General features: G+C 34.0%; 1 protein-coding gene across 3 annotated transcripts in view; it reads right to left on the reverse strand.

Annotated features, from left to right (window-relative positions):
* FSTL5 (follistatin like 5) overlaps positions 1 to 27344 on the reverse strand; it is an 803737-nt gene that overhangs the window by 363714 nt on the left and 412679 nt on the right. For all 3 annotated transcript variants that reach the window (XM_057727977.1, XM_057727979.1, XM_057727978.1), the window contains exon 5: positions 21770 to 21890. In XM_057727977.1, the coding sequence (XP_057583960.1) occupies positions 21770 to 21890 (121 nt within the window). The remainder of the gene's footprint in view (positions 1 to 21769; positions 21891 to 27344) is intronic.

The following is a 27344-nucleotide window of genomic DNA, read 5'->3' on the forward strand; positions in this document are numbered from 1 at the left end:
GGAAAAATGCCATGTGAACATGAAGATGGCCATCTAGGAACCAAGGAGAGAGGCCAGGAACAGATCATTCATTCAGCCCACAGAAGGAACAAAACCTATCAAAACTTGTATTTGGACTATTAGCCTTCAGAACTGTGAGGCAACACATTTCTGTTGTTGTAGCCACCAGGTTTGTGATATTTTGTTATGATAACTCTAGCAAACTAGTACAACTTTAATATCATTTTATCACTAAGTTGTTCATTACTGATTTAACTACCAAATTTTCTACACAATGAGTCAAACATTTACACAAAATTGACTTAAATGGGGAACAATTATAAATAGAGGAAGGCAAGAACAGGAGTGTCCTCAGGGCCCTGTGTGAAGAAAGGTGCATGCCAGGACAAAGATGCACACTTGGAGACCAGCTTTCTAGATCTGGGCAGAAATAAAGTGTTCAAATGTAAGTTGAAGGGAGGCTGGAATGGGAGTCGTTTGAAAGAGTGAAAGACAGCTCTGTCCTCTGTTTCTAATTTAAACATGTATATACACACTACTACATAAAATAGGTAACTAATAGGTACCTACTGTATAACACAGGGAACTCTACTCAATACTCTTTAATGACCTATATGGGAAAAGAATCTAAAAAAAGAGTGGATAAATGCACAAAGGTGAGTTGAAAATTATCCGGACTCTGGCTGTAGAATTTATTTTAATTAACTTTTAGAAAAGACAAATACATCATTTTTTGACACAATCTCCTTGCTTTTCAATATGTTTTGTCCATCTGTCAACAAGCTTTCATATCCCCTCATTAAAAAATGTTTTCAGCTGAGATGTGAGCCACAAGTGCACTGCTGTCTTCATGTCTTCACATGGTTAGGAGTCTGGCTCCTTCTTGGTGGCTAACACTCGTGTAACTTTCCTTGAACACTTCTATCCATTCATACACACTTCTTCACAACAAAACACTTTCTCCATATTGCACACAAAATCTTCAATAAATAACAGTACCAGGGACAAGAGGGCAGACAGCAGTATCAAGCAGTATCAGCAGTATTCCGTCTTGTGGAACAGAAAACCACAGCCACAGAAAGAGAGAGAAAATGAAAAAGCAGAGGACTTTGTACCAGATGAAGGGACAGGATAAAGCCCAAGAAAAACAACTCAATGAAGAGGAGATAGGCACCCTTACAGAAAAAGAATTCAGAATAATGATAGTGAAGATGATTCAGAACTTTGAAAAAAGACTGGATGCAAAGATTGAAAAGTTTACCAAAGACCTAGAAGAATTAAAGAGCAAACAAACAGAGATATGCAACACAATAACTGAAATGAACAATACACTAGAAGGAACCAAGAGCAGATAAACTGAGGCAGAAGGGCAAATAAGTGGCGTGGAAGACAGAATGGTGATCATCATAGATGCAGAAAATAATAAAGAAAAAAGAATGAAAAGAACAGAAGACAACCTTAGATACCTCTGGAACAATGTTAAACGCACCAACATTCGCATTATAGGGGTCCCAGAAGGAGACAAGAGAGAGAAAGGACCTGAGAAAATATTGGAAGAGATTATAGTTGAAAACTTCCCTAACATGGGAAAGGAAATAGCTACCCAAGTCCAGGAAGCGCAGAGAGTCCCAGGCAGGATAAACCCAAGGAGAAACACACCAAGACATATATTAGTCAAGTGTACAAAAATTAAAGACAGAGAAAAGTTATTAAAAGCAACAAGGGAAAAACAACAAATAACATACAAGGGAACTCCCATCAGGTTAATAGCTGATTTCTCAGCAGAAATTCTGGAAGCCAGAAGGGAGAGACAGAATATATTTAAAGTGATGAAAGGGAAGAAACTACAACCAAGAATACTCTACCCAGCAAGGATCTCATTCAGATTCAATGGAGAAATCAAAAGCTTTCCGGACAAGCAACAGCTAAGAGAATTCAGCACCACCAAACCAGCCCTACAACAAATGCTAAAGGAACTTCTCTAAGCAGGAAACATAAGAGAAGAAGAGGACCTACAAAAATAAAAACAAAACAATTAAGAAAATGGTACTAGGAACATACATACCGATAATGACCTTGAATGTAAATGGACTAAATGCACCAACCAAAAGACACAGACTGGCTGAATGGATACAAAAACAAGACCCACACATATGCTGTCTACAAGAGACCCACTTCAGACCTAGGCACACATACAGACAGAAAGTGAGGGGATGGAAAAGGATATTCCATGCAAATGAAAATCAAAAGAAAGCTGGAGTAGCAATACTCATATCAGATAAAATAGACTTTAAATAAAAAATGTTACAAGAGACAAGAAAGGACACTACATAAAGATCAAGGGATCCATCCAAGAAGGGGAGATAACAATTTTAAATATATATGCACCCAATATAGGAACACTTCAATACGTAAGGCAAATGCTAGCAACTGTGAAAGAGGAAATGCAAGGCAGAAATAGAGACACAGGTGTAGAGAACAAACACATGGACACCAAGTGGGGAAAGTGGGGAGGGTTGGGGGGGAATGAACTGGGAGATTGGGATACCAAATTGTACACTCTAAATATATGCTGTTTATTGTCTGTTTACTGTATCTCAATAAAAGTTCAAAAAAATAAAATAAAACAGTACCAGGTACACATTCAGACCACAGAAGATGAATCACTCACTGTACACTGCTGTTCTTTCATGCAAATTACAAGTGGGACATCCATTTTTGCTCACACTGCAGTTACAAATGAATTAATGTAATATGTTCACACCTGCACAGCAGTGACTGAGGAGACAGTAGACTTGAATGGAAAGTGCTGAAGAGACAGTGCAGCCAGCCGAAGTTTTAATATAACCAGAGGGTGGATAATTTTTGACTCACCCTGGTATATGCATAACTGAATCATTTTGCTATATACCTGAAACTAACACAACATTGTAAATCAACTATACTCCAATAAACTTTTTTTTTAAATCCTGAAAAAAAAAAAAAAAAAAAAAACCTTCAGTAGCCTAATACACATTTTTTTTTTAAGCATGGTATAATTGGGCTCCATAGAAGCAAGACAATTGTCTTGTGTCTCTTGTAGACTATCCTAAAATTTAAAGCATCCTTAAATTCAAACTCAAAAGGTAAATCAAGGACAAATGATCCCAGATGGTCATTCAGGTATCTGAAATAAGATAGAATCCTTTTTGTTTCAAATGACAATATTGTAATTGTGTAGAGGGTTTAAGAAGAGGTTTCACATTTGTCAGGCCTATAGTCCTCCACTCTACCAGCTGAGTTGTTGAAGGGTGCTAGCTCATATATATGGAATCTAAAAAAAAAAAAAGTACTGATAAACCCAGTGACAGGGCAAGAATAAAGATGCAGATGTAGAGAATGGACTTGAGGACACGGGGGTGGGGCAGAGGGGAAGCTGGGACAAAGTGATACAGTAGCACTTACATATATACACTACTGCATGTAAAATAGATTACTCGTGGGAAGTTCCTGAATAACATAAGGAGATAAACTCAATAATGGGTGATGACATAGAGGGTCAGGATAGGAAGGGTGTGAGGGAGTCGCTGGAGGGTGGGGATATAGGTATAAATATAGCTGATTCGCTTTGGTATACCTCAAAAATTGGCACAGCAGTGTAATGCAATTATATTCCAATAAAAAGCTTAAAAAAAAAAAAACAAAGAAGTGGTTTCAGATGTACTATCTCATTTGATTTTGTTATTTTCATAGGATAAGTATTTCAGGCCCTATTGCAACTTCCATGTTTCAAGGAGAAAACAGAGCAAAACAACACCAAAAAAAAAAAAACCCTGATTCTTAGAAAGATAAATTAACTTTTCTTAGATCAAGAATAGGATGAAACAGGACTGAGACAAAATTCCAGTCTCTTGTTTTTGATTTCCATCTTATTTACACTACACCATATTGTACTGACTCACACAGCAGTGCTATGTCTGTGCAGTGCTTTTCATAGGCATTGAACAAACATTGTTTTATACCAAAATTATCATATTGAATTTGATGTCTCTTGAAATTCATTCATTGATTATTGTCTCATTAATAAAATAGATATTCAGAGTACTTATTTATTTAGACACTGTGAAAACCACCCCCCAAAAAAAGTCCACATGCTAATCCCTGGAACTTGTGACTATGTTAAGTTATAAGACAAAGAAGAAATTAGGTTATAATTGAATTTAAGATTAGAAATCAACTGATTTTGAGGTAGGGAGATTAATCTGGAATATTGGGGTGGGGGCAGTGTAACTGCAAGCGTTCTTTAGTTTGTTTGTTTTGTTTTTTAATTAATTTATTTATTGGCTGAGTTGGGTTTTCATTGCTGCATGCAGGCTTCCTCTAGTTGCAGAGAGTGGGGGCTACTCTTCATTGCAGTGCATGGGCTTCTCTTATTGTGGAGAATGGGCTCTAGGCATACGGGCTTCAATAGTTGTGGTATGTGGGCTCAATAGTTGTGGCTCGTGGTCTCTAGAGTGCAGGCTCAGCAGCTATGGCACATGGGCTTACTTGCTCCAGGGCATGTGGGAGCTTCCTGGACCAGGGCTTGAACCCGTGTCCCCTACATTGGCAGATGGATTCTTAACCACTGCGCCACCAGGGATGTCCCACTACAAGGGTTCTTATAAGTGGAAGGGGAGACAGGAGGGAAAGAACCAGAAAGATGGTAACTTGAGAATTCCTTGACCCAATGTTTCTGCTTTGAAGATGAAAGATGGAAACCATGAGTCAAGAATGGTGGTGGCCTTTAGAAGTTGAAAAAGGCAAGGAAAGAACTTCTCTATGACCTCCAGAGAGAATGCAGACTTGGCACTGATGCCTTGATTTCAACCCAAGCATACTTGTGTCAGATTTCTGACCTATAGTACTCTAAGATAATAAATTTGTATTGTTTTAAGCCTATGATTTTTTGTTAATTTGTTAAAGTAGCAATAGAAAGTGAATACAATAATATTAGTGATAGAACACATCCTAAAAACAAACAGAGGATTCCTAAAAATAATCAGGGAATTGCAACAATGTGTGGTAAGTGGTATGCTGGAGAAATATGAGTTAGTATAGGAATATTTAGGCAAATCCACTGAAGTTAACTAGGGACTGAGAAAGAAGTAGGGCACAAAGGAAGAATGAATTTTCATTAAGAAAAGTCTGGGCTAGTGTTATGACTTAAAGTATGTGAATGTCAGGAATAGAGACCAGAAAGCAAGAAGGAATGTGGCATTTTTGGATAGTATTTTGGTATGAAATTCCATAGCTTATGAGTAAAACAAAACAAAACAAGAAAACAACAAAACCAAACAAGCTAACAAAAACTCCAACTACTGTCAGGCTAAACACATACTAATTATTTGAGAGAGAAACATTAGGGAGAATGAATTTGATATCCTGAGGGGATTGAAGGGCCATTAAGATGACCTCAGGATGAGCTTTGCACTTGAGGAAGAATATTCTGGTAGAAGAAATAGAGTAAAAGTGAGCAGAAATGGATGCAGGGAGATCATGTGGTAAGGTGGTGCTTTATCTACTTAGAAATGATGGAAGCCTGAACTGGGAGACTTCTAGGGAGGAAGAGAGAATGGACCAGATTTTACAAGAAAGATTCCAGATGGATTTTTTATCCCTGGAAGAACAAGGAAACAGGGGAAAAATATATTTTCTTTGCTTTAGCTACTGGGTATATGGTGATGTCATGATCTGAAATAAAAACACATAAATTAGTAGATTTCAACACAAGATAAACAGTGAACTTTGATTTGAACAAATGGTATTGAGAATCCAAGTGACAATGTCCAGTGCACCAAGCAGGTCTTCTAGTCCTGGTGAGGAACCTAGTCTGGAGACATCAATTGGATTATTATAGCCCATAGATTATAATCACCAAAGGAGAGTGAGTTAGACAAGAAGAAAAAGTTATAGGCAGAACTGTGAGGAATTTCAACCTTCATATGATGATGAAAGGAACTCGATAAAGGCAATTGAAGAGTGACAAGAAACAGATAGGTTTCAAAGAAATTTGGGGACTGAAAAACCAAAAGAAGTAAGCGTTTAAGTGAAGGGAATAGTAAGCAATTTCACAAAGTTGAGGAGATACTTGATGTGCTAATAAATTAAGAGGTAAAAATGTTGCATTGGGTCTAGTAACAAGCAAGTAATGCTACCATTGACAAGGGCACCTTCTTTGGGGTGGTAGCATGGGAATTAGATTGTGAAGTAAGTAGAGGACTATTGAGTATAAGAAACAATAATGTTTGAATAAGAAGCAAATACAAGTAGAATGACAGTTGTGAGAAAGCATGCTTTTTTTAGTGGGGAAAGATTAGAAGTCCTTGAAATTATTAGTGCAAGGTGGTCCTCATAATGTGAGAGATCAAAGGTAAACCATAGAGAAGGAATCATTTTTAGATTCAGATCTTAGAGGATGCAAAAAAAAAAAAATGAATTCAGAGAATGAATGTAAAAATGTTACAAAGAATCAAAGGTAGATGTGTTTCCTTATATTGTAACTAGAAATAACAAAGGAAAGATGAGTGTGGATGCAAAATAGGGGTAGATTTGTCTGGAATGTATAACCTACCTCTAGTCATTCTGTGGGGAGTTTTAGCAGTGCATTAATTGATGCCAATCTACAATAAACAACAGACTCAGAATGAATAGCCAATTTCTTCCTGGGCACCTAGGGCAAGAGTAGATTTAGGGCAATTGTAGATATCTATTCTACTCAGTAAATGAAAATATTGGCAATAAAAATATGTCTTTAGGTTGCTTGCATATATTTTACAAAGTATTTGCAGATACATTTATTTTTTGTTTAAACTTGTAATTAAATATACATAATGTAAAATTTACCATCCAAACCATTTTACGTGTACACTTATGTGGCATTAAGGAAAGTACATTGTTGTAAAACTGACCAACATCCACGACCAGAAACTTTTCATCTTTTCACCTTCCCCAGACTCTGTATGGATGGAACACAAACTACCCGTTTCCCCTCTCTTAGCCCTTGACAACCACCTCGACTTTTTGTCTCCGTGAATTTGGTGAGGTATTTCTTACAAGTGGAATCATGTCCTTTGGTGCTTGGTTTATTTCACTTAATACAGTGTCTTCAAGGTTCATCCATTTTGAAGGATAGCTCAGAGTTTCCTTGCTTTTTGATGTTGAATAACAGCCCATTGTCCACACACACTGCACCTTGTTTACCCATCCATCAGTTTATGGACACAGGTGGCTCCCAGATTTTGCTATTGTGAGTAATGTTGATATGAATGTGGGTGCATAAATATCTCTGCAGTCCCTGCTTTCAACTCTCTTGATTATACACCCAAAGGTGGAATAGCTGGATCACATGGTAATTTTATGTTTCATTTTCTGAAGAACCATCTATCATTTTCCAGAGCAGCTGCACCATTTTTACAGTTCCACCCACAATGCACAGGCTTTTGATTTCTCCACATACTCACCAGCACTTACTAGTTCCTAGTTTGTTGATAATGGTCATCCTAATGGGTGTACAGTCATACTTGATTGTGGGTTTGATTTGCATTTTCTTAATGATTAGTAATGTTGAACATCCTTTTTATCTGCCTCTTGGACTTATGCATATCTTCCTTGAAGAAATGTCTATATAAAGTCCTTTGCCCATTTTTAATCGGGTTGTTGTTTTTGTTATTGTTGTTGAGTTGTAGGAGTTCTTTATATATTTTGGATATGAACCTCTTATCAGATAGATGATTTGCAAATATTTTCTACCATTTCCTGGGTTCACTTTCATTCTACTGACAGTAGTTTTTGATGCACAAAAGTTTTTTTTTTTTTTTTGACTAAGTATAGTGTATCTATTTTTTTCTTTTGTTTCTAATTTTTTTGGCATCATGTCCAAGAAGTCATTACCAAATCCAATGGCATAAGCTTTCCCCCTTTGTTTTCTTCAAATAGTATTATAGTTATAGCTCTTACTTTTATGCCATAGATCTATTTTGAGTTAACTTTTGTAAATTATATAAGATGCAACTTCATATTTTTGGTATTTGGATATCCAGTTTTCCTAACACTGTTTGTTCAAAAAGACTATCCTCTACCAGTTGAAAGGTCTTGGAATTCCTGTTGAAAATCATTTGATTTCTGGGCATTCCATTCTATTCTATATGTTTGTTGTTACACCAGTATCACACTGCTTCAACTGTGGCTTTACAGTTTTAAAATTAGGATCTGTGAGACCTTCAACTTTGTCCTTCTTTATCAAGATTATTTTGGCTATTCAGGATCCGTTTAAATTCTTTATGCATTTTTGGGAGAAATTTTCTACTGCCAAAAATGCCACTGGATAGGGATTTCATAGCATCTGTAGGTCGCTTTGGGTAGTATTGACATTTTAACTAATCCAGGAACATGGAATGCCTTGCAGGTACATTTTAAATCTACCAAATTTATAACTTCTTTTTCCATAATCTCAGAAATGTTTACAACTTTAAAAATTAATATAAATATACTTTACTTTTAAAATTGTAGGTTCATAGTCATTTTTAATTTTTTTTTTTTTTTTTTTACTGAGAAATGAGTATAAGATTGACAAGTTTTTCAAGACAAAGAATTACGCAGTTGCATCTGAAATAATGTTTTAGCTGGGACCTACACTTTTTTAAAAGTAGCAGAATTTTGAGAGTCAAACATGCTTCTTTTCTCCCTTCTAGCAGAATCCAATATACAAATTTACTTACTTAGATTACTGACAGGTTCAGAACCATTTAATTTGTTTTGCTCAACCAGGTGCAAATTCTGCTACTATTACAAGAATATAAATGCAAGTTTTTTTTTTCTTTAAGTAATTCTGTTCTTTCACAAATAGATGCTTTGTTCAATATTACAAACAATAGCATTAAAAACATATGATCAGGGGTGAATAAGGAATAAGTGCATCACTGTGTAGACTTTTTGGGTTTTATTTGGACAGTAATGCTCTCTGAGTAACAAACCAACTAATTTAAAAATACATTTACATCACAAGTTTCTTTTTTTAAATTTTTATTAGAGTACAGTTACTTTACAATGTGCTAGTTTCTACTGTGTAGCAAAGTGAATCATATATATATATATATATATATATATATATATATATATCTCCACACTTTTTTAGATTTCCTTCCTTCCCATTTAGGTCACCACAGAACACTGAGCAGAGTTCCCTGTGCTATACAGTAGGTTTTCATTTTGTTATCTATTTTATACTATGACTTAATTATGCATCCAACACTATAGATAGATTTCAGGGTCCAATGAACTGGTAGAGTCAAAGCTGATAAGACTGAAACCTTTCTCAGTTATTATAGTGTCAGATTATATTCTCTATAATTTATTATAAAATGGATCAGTAACAATTATGATATTGTTCTATCCTAAATTACATCTCCATCTATTTGTGAAAGCGTGATGAAAAATGAAAGCAATTCTCACACGAAATTCTGCCATCCATACGTACATTCATAAATACCACCTAGCAGCAAATCAAGCCATTTCTGTTGATGCAGTTTCTGAATGACATAGGCAAATTCATCCATCTTTATTTGAGAACTCTGATAGTCACTACAAGGAACTTAGTAGCTTTTAATGATCCAATACACTGAAATCCTGTCTTAGCTGAAATCAAAAGAAAAATCTGATAAAATTATTCATAAAACTTCAGTTTGAGGCCATTAATACTTTTAGAACTATAAATCCTCTAGATGTAAGTATATTCTCTCAACTGATACTGTTTCTGTGGTGACAGTTACATACTTTCAGGATCAGATTTTCATGGTTTGGGGTATTAGCATTCTTTGAATAGCTATCCATGCATCAAAAAATGGTAAAAGGCCAAAGAGTACAAATTATAAAATGAGTTTTATGGATAGGAAATATCAGATGCAACTTATTCTGTTTTATTGGATCTAGTTACAGCAAGAGTGAATAGTTTCTGGAGAAAAGAATGCAATTGTTTGCTAAAAAGGCAAAAACAAGTAAATCCATATAGCCTGGGTTTTAAGAAATAATCACAATTAAACTGATAAATCCCACTTTATTTATAAACAGCTATGTCTGAAAATTCTAATACTTCAGCAAGTAATAACTTGAGGAATCAAATTTGAAGTCAAAATCTAAAAAGTTCACAAATCCTAAAAGACTGAAAAATGCAGACAGTAATTTACTGGCACTGATTATTTTGTACATCTATCACTAGATATGAAAATGTGCTACTTTTTGAAGTTATAAAGCCTAGGAATGAAGATTTTATATCATTAAATCTTTTTCAAACATGGTATTAAAATAAATCTGTTTTGTTACAATATGGGGTGATAATGTGAATATTTATAGGCAGTGGCATATAGGGCACTTTCATCTGTTGTTTGAACATAGTTAAAAGGTGTTAAAGTATTTAATTATACATTGTCAGTTGAGTGTCAAAATGTCTATAAAGGACAGGAAAATAATCTGCACTTTTAATGAGACATCACAAACATAATATCCTTTCCATAAGAAATGTGTCAACCCATAAGTTGAAAACTTTCACTCACTATAGCAGTAAGATTAACTCCTGATCTTAAAAACAAATGTTGCCACTTCACATATTCTAGCAAAGATTCAATCATTAAAAAAGTGTTGAGCTGTCACCTATATAGTTTTCAGAATGTTCTATAGAAAGTTTTTACAAAAGATGATTCTACCAAAATTAATTGTGTTGATGGAAATATGAATTGTACATATATCATTAAACACAATCACTGATTCCGATTTTTAGTTTCCTCAACTAATTTAGTTTGGTATCATTTTGATTTCCATTTTTCATCAGTAAGAGAAAAAGTTAACTTTTTTTTTTACTTCAGTAACTCCAAAATTTTGTAACACATTTCTCAGAACTTCATTTTCAAAAATCTATTGTATCACATATGTCAATTATTCCTACTATAATGAAATGTTACACTAAGATCGCTAGAGATAATGTGAAAAGTTTTGGATTTGAAATTTGACAAAGCAAGAAATGTCACCAATTAATTTATTTAAATACATTTTTTGTAAGTCACAGCAATCTTAATACAGTTGTTATCAATACTAATTTTGAACTGAAAATATGTATTTTCTAAGTATCTTTTCTAGAAATTGTCAGCTGTATCCTTCACCAAATGTTTTGCATCTTTTCTTTTAAATATTTCTTAAGTCCATATCCTCTTACTTACTCTGTCACCCTTGTTCAGTCCCTTAAAATATATCACCTCGAAGATTGCAGCCAGTAGTCAGCACTGTTCTGGTGAATATTTAAAAACCCACCATGGGTCAATTTCCAGTTTCCAATGTGACATCAACTTGATAACAAAATTCCTGAAAATGTAATAGCTGCCTCCAATATATCCTTGATTGCAATAATCTACTGTTCATTCTGCTTCTGATCTTGTTTCTTAACTGCATCTTGCACTCAGCTTAAATGATCCTTCCAAATTTAGACCTGATAATTCCATATCACTGCCAAGTGCCTTGCCTGTCACTACATGGACTAGCTCTATTTCTCAATATTGTACATCTGGATTTTCAAGATCTAGTCAGCCCCTACCTCCCTCCTCAGCCTCTTTCCTCACTAATTTCCAGTTTGCATTTCCAGCTTCCTAGACTCCCAAACTGCTTGCAATTTGCCATACCTAGGTCTTTGCCAATATGATCACCTTACCAAAAAACACCTGGTCTCTGACTTTCTCCTTAAGAACTCCTATTTGGGGGTATACTTAATTCAGAAGTTATCTCTGCTCAAAATCCTTCCCTGAGTGTGCTCCCATTTTTGTTGTCCTGTGGTATTTTATACATGTGTCTTTTATCCTATTCCATATTATTTTATAATCACCTTTTAGTGTTTAATTTCCTAGAGTTGAGAAGAGAAACTGCTTCTTGTCTACCTTTATATTTGTTTTGATGAGCCTTGATAATGTCACATAAGAATATAACAAACGTTGGTTGTTGTGGATAAAGTTAATAATTGTAACTTGAAATATTAATTTAAATATGTAAAAGGATGTAATTGGATCTTTGCACAGCTGATAAATTTTCAACTGCAAAATATTTAACATAAAGTATACCATATTTCTTCTTTGCCTGGCTTTCTTCTTCCTCCCTTTAATCTCTTTTCTCTCTGTGTTTCTGTCTCTGTCTCTGTTTCCCTCTCCTTTCTCTCTCTTCTTTCCATCCAACTTAACTTTCTAACTTTTATTTTTATGTGCAAATGTTCATCCTTTTGGAATAGACAAGAACAATGTACTGTATACTAAGATGTTTAATTTACTTATGTACTGAATGAAGTATTATTATGATTAATAATCAATTATAGCCTCAGTCAGAAGAAACTAATAATTCACTGTCCCCTAGGCAATCACTGTAAATTACCTGTGCATTACCTCTCAAGGTGGTCAGTAATTGGTAAGTTCTGTAATGCTTTAAATACCATGGATGCTTTGTTTTAGTTCTAGCTGGTCATCAATAAGAAGGGTCCATTTGTATTACTCAAAAGTCTGGTAACATGTTCACTGCAATGTGCTTCCCTTTTATAGGACCAATTTCTGTTAGGATGAGTACAATTTATAGTGAGCACATTGCAAATGCTATATGATATTCCATGTCCACAAAGTCCTCAGTCCAGCAGCAAAACAGCACTTGGTATAGATGCCACCTTTTCATTTTTGTTAAGAAACTTATTTAGCTTAAATCTATTCTTAAATTGTCAACTAAGGATGTAAGAAATATTCATTAAAATTTAAGATAAACATACTTTTTTATTTTATAGGGAATTTTCATTTGAAATTTACTAAGGATGAGAGCAATGGTAGATTATGCTAAAAATGCACTCGCCAAGTAACACTGCAGAGATAGAGGTCTGTTATAAATTATGGGAGAGTGTATGTAATTGAATTTCCTTAAGAGATGAAACTTTGTTATTGAGTAAAATGGAGTACAACCATCAAAAGACTGAGCATTACTACATAGAGTGTCAAACATGCATACCTTAAATAATCATCAAATTAATTATTTGTATAAAAGTGTGAAGATAAATGTGTATTAATATTTTACCTTGCTAATTCTTAAAATCTTTGTTAAAAACATTTGTTTGTAACAAATTTGTTACTGGTTTTGGAATATCTGTAAGAGAAATTGCCAAGAAAGTATCATGCACTGACTTTCTATAAGGCATTGTAATAGGTATTTTACATATATCTTGTTAACATGAGTACGTACATATGTACATGCATTCCTTTTCATTGTGATGACCCTGAGGCACCACAAAGTATTTTGATGATGTCTAAGCATTAAAGAATTATTAGGTTATAGTGCATTAATTCTCCCAGGGATCTCAGAGGTAGCAATAGTCTGACGCTATTTTTGATACCCTGCAAAACTGAAAATAAGACATTAATCCTTGCGGTGTATAAGGTTGTACAGGCTCCTTGAAAGTGTTACACTGCTAATTCAGTCCAATGACTAAAGTAACGAGACTAGAAACACCTTTATTCCCAGAACAGTTTCTCCATAGAAGGCTTTCATAATTGGTCCATTTATTTTAAATCAAAAGAAAAAAAGTCATTAATTTTAAAATAAAATTATTAAAAATCAGAAAACATATTTTTAGAGGTAGGGGATATATGACTTAAATGTTGCTTGATAAGGAACATTTGGGAGACACTGGTAGAGTGGTATTGAATACATTTTAGTGAGCTCTGTTTTTAAAATAAACATTTATGTGGAGGATGTATATTTTGTCACTTAGATGATTACATTTATCATTTAAGTGTGTATTTGTTTCTTGAAAAATAGATATTAATATGATTTTCACATTATGTTATTTAACTACAACTGGAATACGTGCTTAAACTCATATTTATGTATTTATTTTTGTAATTTTATTTTTTATTGAAGCATAGATGATTAACAATGTTGTGTTAATTTCTGGTGTACAGCAAAGTGATTACACACACACACACATATTATTTTTTGTATTCTTTTCCCTTATAGGTATATTTCCCTTACGAAATAATGAGTAGAGTTCTCTGTGGTATACAGTAGATCCTTGTAGTTTTATCTCTTTTATCTATTGTATACATAATAGTGTGTATCTGCTAATCCCAAACTCCTAATTTATCTCTCCCCTTCATTTCCCCTTTGCTAACCATAAGTTTTTTTCTATGTTTGTGGGTCTATTTGTATTTTGTATGTAAGTTCACTTGTATTTTTTTTTTTTTTTTTTAGATTCCACATATAAGTGATATCATGTGATATTTGTCTTTGACTTAACTTCACTTTATAAGCTCTGTTTAAAATACTGGAATAAAATATTAGCTAGACTTGTTTTTAACACTTTAATATTAGCTGTCCAAGATGATAGCCAGTACTACACATGGCTATTAAACATTTGGAATGTGGCTAGTACAAATTGAGATATGTTGTACATATAATGTATAAAGTAGATTTCTAAACTTGCTGAGGAAAAGGATACAAATGATTTCCTTAATTTTTACATTGACTATATGTTTTGATAATAGTAATTTGGATATATTGGGGTAAAGTGTTATTAAAATATATTTCATTCTTTTCTATTTTTAATGTGACTCCTAGAAAATTTAAAACTATTAGGATGGCTAAAATTTTTTGCTTGTATTATTTTTCAAATGGGCCAGTGTTAATCTCTAAGGAGAGGAATAATAGCTTGAGAATAGTAATAAAGTGTCATGATTATAATTTTTATAATTATGATATCTTTACACAAGGCAAGTAATTAAAAACATGATGTTAAACTACCTTTGTTGAGATATATTTCTAATATCTAATTAATTAAACAAAGTTACAGTTAAAGGAAATTTTGAATATATAAGAATAATATAATCACATATATATGTCTCTCTCAAAGTGATGGAATGATGGAATTAAAATTGATTCCAATTTTCTCTTTCATGCCTTTCTGTTTTCTAACTTCTACAATAAAAATAAATGATCATTGTTAAAAAATATGAAATTATGTTAGTTAATACAAGCAAAAAGGCAAAGGCTTTGGCAGAACTTTTATTAATGTGCAATTTGGCTTAAACTTTATGAAAATCCAAAAATCCATTTCTTTAGCTTTGATTCATTTCTTCTCTTTTTTTTCAACAAGATACACTGGATTTAAACTAATATTAGATATTCAATGTAAATCTTATGATTTCTACAGGCATACAATAAGGCCTGTTTAAAGCTTTGTGTTTTATTTGGTTATATTCATAGAACTACTTCATGAAAGCAGTAGAACTCACTTAACTGACAAAGCAGACCTCTAGCTGGCTAAAATAAATTAGGCAATAATAACTATTTATTTAAAAAATTAGCAAAAATGTATTTACACATGACAGAGTGGCTGCAGAGTGACACCAAAGCCTTTGCTTCATTTCAAGTACCTTGAATTCCCTGAGTTCCTGCTAATGGGATTTAATTTTTAACTGGCCAAAATTTTTCAACAATTTAAAGCAAATGGAATGGAATATGCCATGTTTTAATTATCAGCTGTTTTCTGTATTCCCTTTTCTAGCTTATTCTTTCCAGTTGAAAGTTTCTTTATAGGATTCTGCTCTGTAGCATCACAGTTCACCTTTGTACACAAGCTAGAAAACTGGATGTTATCCTTGATCCTACCCTCTTCTTCCCATGTGTATGTAATCAGTCTTCAAATCCAGATGATTCTGCTTATGAGTTATTTTCCAAATATGGACACCATCTTGCTTTTTTGCTACTGCTCCTCTAGTCCTGGCTCCATCACCTTTAACATACTGCAACAGTCTTAATTCTGGTCACTAAATTTTGCTTTTTCTCTCAAATAAAGGACTTTCATATACTAATGATCTAATGTCAATGAATGTTAATATAATACTCATATTTTATTGCTCTGGTTATTAGATGGTTCCAATAATTAACATTTTATTATAGTAATTGTGATTTCCTAGAAAAATAATTTTTCTTTTCCCTATAATGTCATTATCAAATTTACATTCCATTAAGAATTCTTTCATATAAAGAGAGATGACATTTTGAATATAATCATGAAGAGTTAGGGATTTAAAATAATTGTTCTGTCCTTCATAAAATTTTAGAGTCTTTATTCTTTTTAAGAAAGGAGAGACAGATATTGTATAATTAGTTTCAATATAAATGCTCACAATTGATGCATTATGCTTGCAAAAACCTAATTATTTCATGTGTGGTAGAAAAACATCTTCTTTTGGATCTTTCCACGCATAGAGATGTTTTGAATGGATAAAGATTTACTTAAGTGTGACTTTAGATTTTGAATCACCAGAACATATACACGTTTTAACATGTTAGTATATATTTTTGGGAACTACGGCTCATGATAGTTTGATAGGGTTTCAAGAATCTATAAGAATTACACAAACTCCTCACTTCATGTAATTTTAAGTCAAACCAATTTGTAGTTTAACTCAGGAAATTAAGCACATGGAAAGCATTTACAAAACAAACTCTCTGTTTAGACAATCAGACCATTTTTGGTTATCTAGAAAGTCCAAATGAAAACAATTAATTCCTAAAATTCTTAACAATTTATCAGCTTAATTGAATTTGCAAAAATAAATAAACATTTATTTGATCATCACTTCTGAAATTAAATGCCTCAATTCTGTGTATGGTCATCTTCTTTGATGATAAGTCACTTGCATTTACCTACAGATTTGAAGCAAAAATATAGAGTTTCATGCAAATCAAACTTAATCAAACATTGTATTTTAAGTTTGAGTTGTAAGAAAGTAAAACACTGTCTCTGTATTTTAATACAAGCCCTTGTAGTTAATAATGACTCTATTAATCAGTTTTTATTTCTAATAACTCTTTGCCCTGAAAAATCTACATTACTGACTATCAAGGCAACAAAACACAAGCATGCAGGCTGTCCAACATCTGATGAGAGGATTTAATATTTCCTCTAAGTTTTCAAAACTATGATCTAACTTAATATGTATTGGATCTCATTGCATAGATTTCCAAGTTTGTGAATTAAGGCATGATTTAAGATATTTGATGCTCTCAGTGAGGATTTATTTTAAATATCATAGTAAAAATCAAAGGATTTTTGAATAATGCCAAAAATTCTGGAGAAAAATTAAGAATATCATCTGATGCTTACTGGAAAATAATAAAATAATTCATCTTATCCAAAATGAAAAATAAACTATTTTATGGAAAACCTCATAACTACTAAAATGTCAGTCTAATCGTGTAACAACAGTTGATAATGTGCTGAGGTTTTTTGTTTGTTTGTTTACTTTTTGTTTTGGGGTTATGTTGTTTTGTTTTGTTTTTACTGTTAACTTTTACCTCTTTGCAAAGCACCTTTCATTTTCTTCCACATTATATGTTGGCAGAAAAAAATAGTGAACTGGAACTCAAGAAATCCATCTATCCTTGTATCTACCAGAAAGTACTGACTGGGTCCACACAAGTTTCTTAACTTCTCTGGCCTTAGTTTATTCTTCTAGATACTATTTATTTAGGGGTTTTTTAGTTTTCTGGGCTTTCTTTTTAGAAACTCTCTGGAGGAATGAATTCTGGGTGTAAAATAATGATTACTTTTTACCCTTACTATAGCTGTCATTTTTGTCATTGTCTATCTGAGATGATGCATTCCTAAGGGAAAGGAAACATCTTTTCAAGTTGTTTTAACTATCACAGCAGTCTATATACATAGATACTTAATATGTAATTTTAAAATAGGTTGCCTACTCACAATTGTTGTATTTTTTATTCATGATACTAATATTTTATAATAGAGTGCCTTTCTAAAATCATGTCATTACACAACACCTGTCACTAAACTGCACAAAACTGAGGTGGGTTGAGTTATAAAGTATTTTAACAGAAGGAGAGAAAGAAATAGACATATGTTTCCTATTCACATATAAGTGTAAATACCTCTTGCTGATACAGACAATGCATACAGATTAGCTTTGCCCTCTCTGAGGGGTCATTATAGAGCTTGATACCCTGCTTAATAAGGGTGAAACACTGAAAATATAAAACATTGCAGAAAACTGCTTAGTGAGACCACAAGGAATATTAAAGTACCCTGGATCATTCCAGCATTACTTAGAAACACATTATCTTTCCTAAATGATTGTTAACATCATTTTATCATAGTTAAGGAAAAGTCTTGTGATTATTCAAAAAAGATAAAAGCCTATAATATGATAGCTGATTGCCAAGTGATTTCATTATCTAATATTGCTTTATGATTCAAAATATTAAAAATGTAGACCTTTTGTGTTATGCATAATTTTGACCTAATGGCAGAATCATTACAATATTCATTAAACTTCATTGCATTTACTATAAATAATTTCCATAAAATTGCTACCATATTACCTTCCAGGCATTACTTGAATCATATAGATTTTCTTCTATCCAAATTCAATAGTTCCTAGTACACAGAAGCTCCTTTATAAACAATGTTTCACTACATCTCTATTGAATGTTTGTATTGATGATTCTGATTTCTGAATTGCAAAGTTTCATTTATCTTTACAACATACTGATCTACCTTGCCTTCCTTACCAACATCAGATGGTATTCCAAACACAGCATCATTTTTCCCCTTGACAGGAGCAGGTAGCAATATTCTAGGGAAGATTCTTATGTACTGATATTGCCAAGGATCGTTATTCAATCTTTGCTGTGTTATCATAAAAACAACATATTATTCACGCTTTATTTTCATTGTTTTTCTTAGTTTCTAGCTCCACTACTCCACCATTGACAATAACTATATTTTGAATAAAAATCCTACATAAACACACCATTTATTTTTATTTATTTATTTTTCTTGGTTTTTGAATTTATTTATAAAAGCAGCTTTACAGTGTAATACATTTCTATCACACTGAATGCATTGGCTTTATTGATACAGCCAAACTTAAATGAAATAAGTACTGTCCTGGAATATCTTGGTTGCTCTGAGTGTGGGCTGTCTAAGAACTGTACTACCACAGGGAGAAATGAAGGAGAGATTCACACAAGAAGGAAAGCTGAAGTGCCAGGTGGATTAAGGGATATCCAGTCTTCCTTAGAAACAATTTATTGCTTTGTCAGCAGAATATAAGACCCAGAGTGATGCTCAGGAGAAAAGATGACTATGTATTCATTCTCCAGTTTTATTTCTTCTGAGAGACTCGTATGGTCTTTGCTGGGAAAGACCTTATAGACCATCTAGTCCAGTGTTTTTCAACATTTTTGTAAGAAACATACCATTTAATACTATTATTGACACTTGACAGTTTGTATACCACTAAAAATATTTCCTGCTATTGCTATGGATTTCAACTACTTTTATTCAGCCAAATTCATGTATCTTCATATAATGGGAGTGGGAGATAGGAGTTGGTAGATTAGACTGCTTGTTTAATAAAATAAGTTAGTAAAATAGTAATAATAATTGATATATTTTCAACTTTCAGACCTGGAAGAGATCTTGCAGTTGAACTACTTTCTCTAAATATTCTGGTATATCATGCAGTTGAGATTTTATTTATGCTGATGTAGGTGAGCAAAACTTGCTGCCCTAAAATGTCTCTTTGGTATAAACATTATTTCAAGCTGAAAACAATCAAAGCCCAAAGGACTTGGAAAGTAACTTTGACCTTCCCCCTAACTGCCTAAAAGAAAGTGGACAGAAGACCTGTTCTAGGTCACTATAGTGTGAAGTAGGTGTATGGACAGGAAGGAACAGCAAAGTTGGCTTGCAAAAATTCCCCTTTGTGTCCCATTGTGATCTGCATGGCCCAGAAAACATTCCTTTACCAAACACTTGCTTTCCCATATCCATGTGAGTTCCTTTCCTCCCCTTTGGAGTACAAAACCCCTACCCCAACATCATCTTTTGTCTTTAGCTGAAGATGATATTTAAGATGAGGGTTTCAGCCATTTTGGTGAGTTACCCAGTTTTCCTGGGTCTCTCCCATGTATATACATTATGAAACTTTGATTTTCTTCTGCTAATCTGCCTCATGTCAACTTCATTCTTAGACCAGCCAGAAGGACCCAGAAGGATAGAGGAAAATTTCTTCTTCCTGATGCTCTTCTTTGTCCTCTTCCATCTCTCATGCCCTAAAATCCAAACCTACTCATCCTGAAGACCCATTCAATTGCTACTACCTTCATAAACTCTCCTTGATTCCCAAAGCTGGAGATTATATATTCTTAACTCACATAATATTTTATGTAGGCCTTTACATGACATTTATCCCCTTCAATCTTACATGATAATGTATAATACAATACAATATAATATAATGTAAACCTTTTTTTTTTTCTGATAGACCATAATAATCCATATATCCTAAGCACACAAAACAGTGCCTCCTACTGAGTGAAGTTTAGTGGCAGGCATGCAGACTTCTTAACTAGTGTGGAGAGGTTTGATTATAAACTTGCTCATTCGGTTCTTAACCTCTCTGTGTTTCAGTTTCTTCATATGATCTTCAAATGATAATGATGCTTTCTTGCTGTTTTTGAAAAGTTGTCTAGCCTTGTGAGACACTTTTAAAGGATTAACTATTTCCTGAGATATCCTACCTTGTATTCTGATTGTAATTTGAAGTGGAAATGCAGTTTAATCAAATCTGAAGAGCATACTGACATCTTGCATTAAAGCTTTGTAACCTGAAACTATTTCATGTCTATTACTTTGCTATTATCAAATGTTGCATAAAATATAATTCAGTGTTTTAATATAAAATGGCCATGTGATAATTACTATCTGTATTTATATGAATTTTCAGAGATATAAGTAATATTTCCAATATCAAATGGCTGATGGATGACAGAGGCATAATTCAAAAAGGATATTTTTATACCAAGTACATATCCTATTTCCTGCCTTTTTAGAAAAAAAAAATGTATATATACACATGTATATATTTGGAAAGCCCTACATATGTGAGTACATATAAAAATACTGAAGACTATCTAGTAACTATCTAAAATACCATTTAAGTGTGATTACCTGGTGATTTTCAAATACCAACCAGTTAATTTAATGATTTTTTTTCTCATTCTTTTACACACAGCTCCAAAAGCTTTCCTTTCTGTTTTTTGTTTCTTAGTCTTTTTTCTTTGAATTATTTTTAAAGAATAACCTGGCATGTAACTTTTTTAACCAAATCATCTTTACAACTGTGCATTATAAAGTATGAACACTAAGTTTTAAGAAGCCTTTAAGCATTTTAAACAAATATAATTCATTCCAAAGTATCTTAACATAAAAATAATTTCCCTTCTAATGTTAATTATTGTTGTTAACCTATATGCAAAGTTTATCTATAATTGACTTTAGTTTCCCTATAAAGTAAAAAAGAAAAAAAAAAGCATCACTATGTAAATAATTGTTTTTGATATATGGTGACAGACAGTGAAGTGCTGTTCCTAATCTAAAATAACTTCAGAAACAGCATAGTAGAATTAATATCTTAAGCTAGAATCAATAAGAACTGATAGCAAGGGTTATTGAATATTTCTAGTTCTTCATTTTAGAACTACTAAATCCCTTACCTTTAAATTCATTTCAATACAGCCAAACACTTAAATTATTTCAACTATATCAATTCTGGTAAGAAACAGCTTGTACTTTGAGATCAAGCAAACACACAATATTGTGTAATGAAACAGGAAAAGAAACAAAGAGGAATTAGAGAACAAATCTTATACTCACGGAATATCCTATAAAATTCTTCAAGAGCCAGGTGCTTGTCCGAGTTAAAATCATCATATTTCAGTAGATCATACAAAGTACAATCAGAAAGATCCTTGCCAAGTTCTTCCTGTTTTATCACCTGACAAGAAAATTAAATTCACACAATTATATCTGTCTTAACATTACTGTAACATAATTAATCATATGTAAAATTGCTTAATAGTTCCTTTTTAAGTCTGCAGTTGGGCAAAGAACTGAACCTATAAAAAAGTCTGGGTTTTTGGTTACTGGACATTTATTTTCAACTGTTTCAAAGATATAAAATTATAAAATTGATTTAGTTACTTTGACACTAATATATGTGCTTAGAATTTAGCCTAAACATTCTAATGCAAAAAAATCTCCCAGTAGGACCCAGAAAATCTGAACATTAAAAGGACATTTTTGTATTTCACTCATTTCCTTTGCTCCACTTACACTGACTCAAGGAAATGTCTGCACATGAAAATTGTCTCATATCTCAGTGACCCATGTCAAAATAGAACAGCTCTTTCCCAACAAAAATAGTGAGGTAGTTTGTTCCAACTTTCATCTTCCCATTATTTGTGAAAAATGAAGCTAGATTTTTTTTTTCCTCTTCTGCCTAAACTCCTCCCCAGCTGGAAGTGAAGCTATTTGGGATTCTGAGTTAATTCCCAGGTCACAAAGGAGCTATTAGGCAAATGACTGTTTCCAGGAGCCAGATAGAATTAATGCACCGATTGATGATGGAAACCTACCCAAGCATGGGTGAGGAAAATCACCAGACTGCTTTTTTACTTTGTGCTCTGTTCCATGGACTGGGGTAGTAGCTTTTTTATACTCTACTGCTTTTGACTATACCCTGTCTGGTAAAAGAGCCCCCCAAGATTTTTAAAATATTCATTTTCATTCTGGGTAGCTACATAGCTGTGTCCATGGTCTTTCACATTTGTCCACAGGGGGAGTGGTTCGTATTGCTTGGAGTTTTGCTTCACAGAGTGTGTGTGTGTGTGTGTGTGTGTGTGTGTGTTTGTTTTAAGTTGGTGCAATCAGGAAACACAGGCTCTGAAGTCAGGCAGCTCTGGGTTCAGACCATGCCAAGGCCACTTAATAGCTCTATAATATCTGGCAAGTCACTCAACTTTTTCTCAATTAGAAATTAAAAATAGTAAAGTCTCTCTCTCCTGATTGTTGACAGATTTATAAATACATATATATACACACACACACATAGAGTCAAGTGCCAGACATATAGAATATACTCAGAAGTAATCAAAGTTAAAAATAATGATTTTTATTTAATGTGCTTCTCATTTTAATGTCACTGCAGATTTCCACACCAGCTTGTGCACGTTATAGCTGTGTATTCATGATGCTTTATTATTTCTTTTGGTAGAGCAGGATGATTCAGACTCTCTTTGTCACAGTGATGGTGGATTGGTGAGAGTAATTTCTAGAGGGCTATTTTTAACCCTTTATGTAACATCCCTAAGTTAGAAGTTGTTATGCCTGTGTGTGGATGAGCGGCAGAGACAGATCTGAAGATAGAGCTGGGCCTGTGGGTCACTAGAATCTCCAGCCACCCCCCTCCAGGTAATCACCTGAGTGGTGACATGCAATCACAGCATCTGCACTGCTAAATATGACTTTTACAACATCGTGCATTCTCCACTCTTGTTCACTGTGTTCAAATTTCATTGGCTATGCTGGCATTTGCTGCCTTAGAGGGGGGAAAAGTGAATGATTGATCTGCTTTCCACATAAATAGATATTGTTGATAGTGAGTATTAAAGCCCTAGGCTTTAGCACAGTCTGGCTGGAGAGATTAACAAAACTACCTAATGGCTGAAGCCATCTCTCCGATAAGCCTAATGGGAAAACAAGTACTGCTTCTCTGTTTAGAAAGCAAGGGAGCTCTCAGCCACTCTCCATCTGTTATTTGTTAGATGATGGAAAATGACTTTTTCTGGTTGGCAGAGGGGCAGTGTGTTTGATCTTACCTTACCATATTCCTCCTAAAGTCCTGTAGTGCCAGCACTGCAGTAATTTTTAGGATGCAGTGACACCAGCATTTAGTCAGATATTTTAATACTATTTTTATTCACATACCTGTTTGTGAGCCAATGGAACAGAAAGTTGGGGAGACGCTTTCATCATTCTATTGTATGTCTCATATTTATTTCTCTTCTAATATTTTACTCAAGACTAAGAGAACAGACCTCTACCTTTTTCCTTAATGTTGGCTTTGGCATAAGACTAGTTTGCTTTTGATTTGATCTTGATCATAATTTAATCATGATTATACAACTCAAGCTGGATATGCTGTTTTAATGAATGTACCTTAGAAAAGTGTATGGTCCTGGCTAGTGAGCTTTTTATAAAAAAAATACCCTGTTCACTGATACTTGGCCATGCCCATGCACAGGGGAGAATTGATTCATCCCCTCATTCTTCCATCTTTTAAATACATGTTTTCCTCATTTAGTACACTTCTGGTTGATGAAATAACCTATTTAAGATATACTTCATGGTAACTTTTTCTCTCCTTTGTTTCCTGATGGGAGCTTTGGCACAGTCTGGGGTGTTTCAAATTCAGGAGGTACTTTGCTGTGGCCCTTTAACCAGCATGGAAAAATTGCTTTAGGTATTCAGAGTTCTGATAGCCTTAAAGAGCTGAGTGTTTGACTGTCAGCAAGAAAAAATAAAACAAAATGCAGGCAGTAATACAATAAGTGATCCAAATTTGAAGGGCATTAATTTCATTTACTGTCTGGCTCTGCTTCCCAAAACTTTCCACTCTAACCTTCTCAAAATACATCTCTTACATCTGAACCACAGATTCCTGATATGGCCAGACTCACTGAATATACTGTCATTTAAGTATCTTATGTTGAAAAAATAGAAAGGTAGATCAATGGAACAGAATAGAGTGCCCAGAGGTAAACCCAAGCACATGTGGGCACCTTATCTTTGACAAAGGAGGCAAGAATGGAAAAAAGACAGCCTCTCCAACAAGTGCTGCTGGGAAAATTGGACAGCTACAGGTAAAAGAATGAAATTAGAACACTTCCTAACAACATACACAAAAATAAACTCCAAATGGATTAAAGACCTAAATGTAAGGCCAGACACTATCAAACTCCTAGAGGAAAACATAGGCAGAACACTCTATGACATCCATCAAAGCAAGATCTTTTTGGACCCACCTCCTAGAATAATGGAAATAAAATCAAGAATAAACAAGTGGGACCTAGTGAAACTTAAAAGCTTTTGCATAGCAAAATAAACCATAAACAAGACTAGAAGAGTTGTTTTTCCTCCCTCAGAATGGGAGAAAATACTTGCCAATGAAGCAACAGAAAAATGATTAATCTCCAAAATATACAAGCAGCTCATGCAGCTTAATACCAAAAAAGTAAATAACCTAATCCACAAATGGGCGGAAGACCTAAATAGACACTTCTCCAAAGAAGACATGAACATGGCTAACAAACACATGAAAAGATGCTCAACATCACTATTAATTAGAGAAATGCAAGTCAAAACCACTATAAGGTATCACCTCACACTGGTCAGAATGGTCATCAGCAAAAAATCTAGAAATAATAAATGTTGGAGAGGGTGTAGAGTAAAGGGAACTCTCTTGAATTGTTGATGGGAATGTAAGTTGGTACAGCCACCTTGGAAAACAGATTGGAGGTTCCTTAAAAACCTAAAAATGGAACTACCATATGACCCAGTAATCCCACTACTGGGCATATACCCAGAGAAAACCATAATCCAAAAAGAAACATAAAGTTCATTGCAGCACTGTTTACAATAGCCAGGACATGGAAGCAGCCTAAATGCCCATCAACAGATGAATGGATAAAGAAGATGCAGCACATATATACAATGGAATATTCCTCAGCCATAAAAAGGAATGAAATTGAGCTCTATGTAATGAGGTGGACAGACCTAGAGACTGTCATACAGAGTGAAGTATGCCAGAAAGAGAAAATTAAATACCGTATGCTAACTCATAAATATGGAATCTAAAAAAAAAAAAAAAAATGGTGTTGATGAACCCAGTGACAGGACAGTAATAAAAATGCAGATGCAGAGAATGGACTGGAGCACATGGGTTTGGGGGTGGGGGCAAAGGGGAAGCTGGGATGAAGTGAGAGAGTAGCATAGACATATATACACAACCAACTGTCAAATAAATAGCTAGTGGGAAGTTGCAGTGTAACACAGGGAGATCAACTCAATGATGGGTGATGCCTTAGAGGGCCAGGACAGGGAGGGTGGGAGGAAGTTATGGGAGGTAGGGGATATGGGGATATATGTATAAATACAGATGATTCACTTTGGTGTACCTCAAAAGCTGGTGCAAGAGTGTAAAGCAATTGTATTCCAATAAAGAGCTAAAAAATTAAATAAAGGAAGTATTTTATGTTGAAGCTTTGTTCTAGGAGGCCAGTCATGGTTTCATTTGTAAGGTATTTTTTAAATTAAGGTAGGTACATTGTTTTTTTAAAACATAATGCTATGGCACACTTCACAAAATATTGTGCAGTGTAAACCTTTATATGCACTAGGAAACAAAAAAAATTGTGTGACTTGCTTTATTGCAATATTCACATTATTGCAGTGGTCTGGAACCAAATCTCAGTATCTCTGAGACATGCTTGTTAAATACACAGTCTCTCAGCTGATGATAACTTATCTAAAGATAAATAAAACTGGAAAGAAAAATAGAAGGTGCCAGAGGCAGATGCAAAGGATTGTCTCCCCGCTAAGAGATGTATGGGTATTAGATTTTGGAGGATAAGACATGACTTGGATATCCAAGGTTATTACATTAACTCTCATAAATGGGGTAAAATATGTGTGGTTGATTTTTATGGTCTCAAGTCAGGTCATGGTAATGAGACTATGGTATCATGGGGTAGGAAGACAAAGGAGTGAAATCTTCCAGTTTTGTGTCTTTTTCTTTATTCTCCTTCTTGAATTAGGAGAAAACATGAACTCATGAGAAATATACCTCATATTGACAACTACAAATTGGCACTTGCCATCTACCTCTATATTGATTAAGTCATGAGCTGCCTCAGCTGCTGACCTTCAACACCCCCCTGAAAGGAGCTGAGGGTGGAGATCAGGAATGAGGCACTCTGTGCTCCAGGAAAAATTGGCAGAACAGGCCTTCAAATAGAGATTTTTAGGATAAGATTTTATGAGCCCAATTCTTGCATCTCCTCATATCTAGAAAAGCAATAAAATCCTTCATGGTGATGACTGCTCCGCATTACTAGCAGTAACCTTCATGAGACTAGCATTAATCTTGTGCAAAAAATATGTACTTGATTGCATGTACTCCCCCTTCAACAAAATCACATGTATACTGACCTTCCCCCTGCCTCTTTGGAGCAGTTTCTCAGAGCTACCTGAGATGCTGTCTCCCAGGCTACAGCTCTCAATTTGCCCCAAATAAAACTTAACTTGCAACTCTCAGGTTGTGTTTTTTTTTTTTTTTTTTTTTTTTCAGCCCAAGACATGTTCAAGTAATCTGAGTTCTGCCTCATCCTCG

The sequence above is a fragment of the Hippopotamus amphibius genome, chromosome 3 (genome assembly GCF_030028045.1).
Source record: "Hippopotamus amphibius kiboko isolate mHipAmp2 chromosome 3, mHipAmp2.hap2, whole genome shotgun sequence".
NCBI classification, from domain to species: domain Eukaryota; kingdom Metazoa; phylum Chordata; class Mammalia; order Artiodactyla; family Hippopotamidae; genus Hippopotamus; species Hippopotamus amphibius.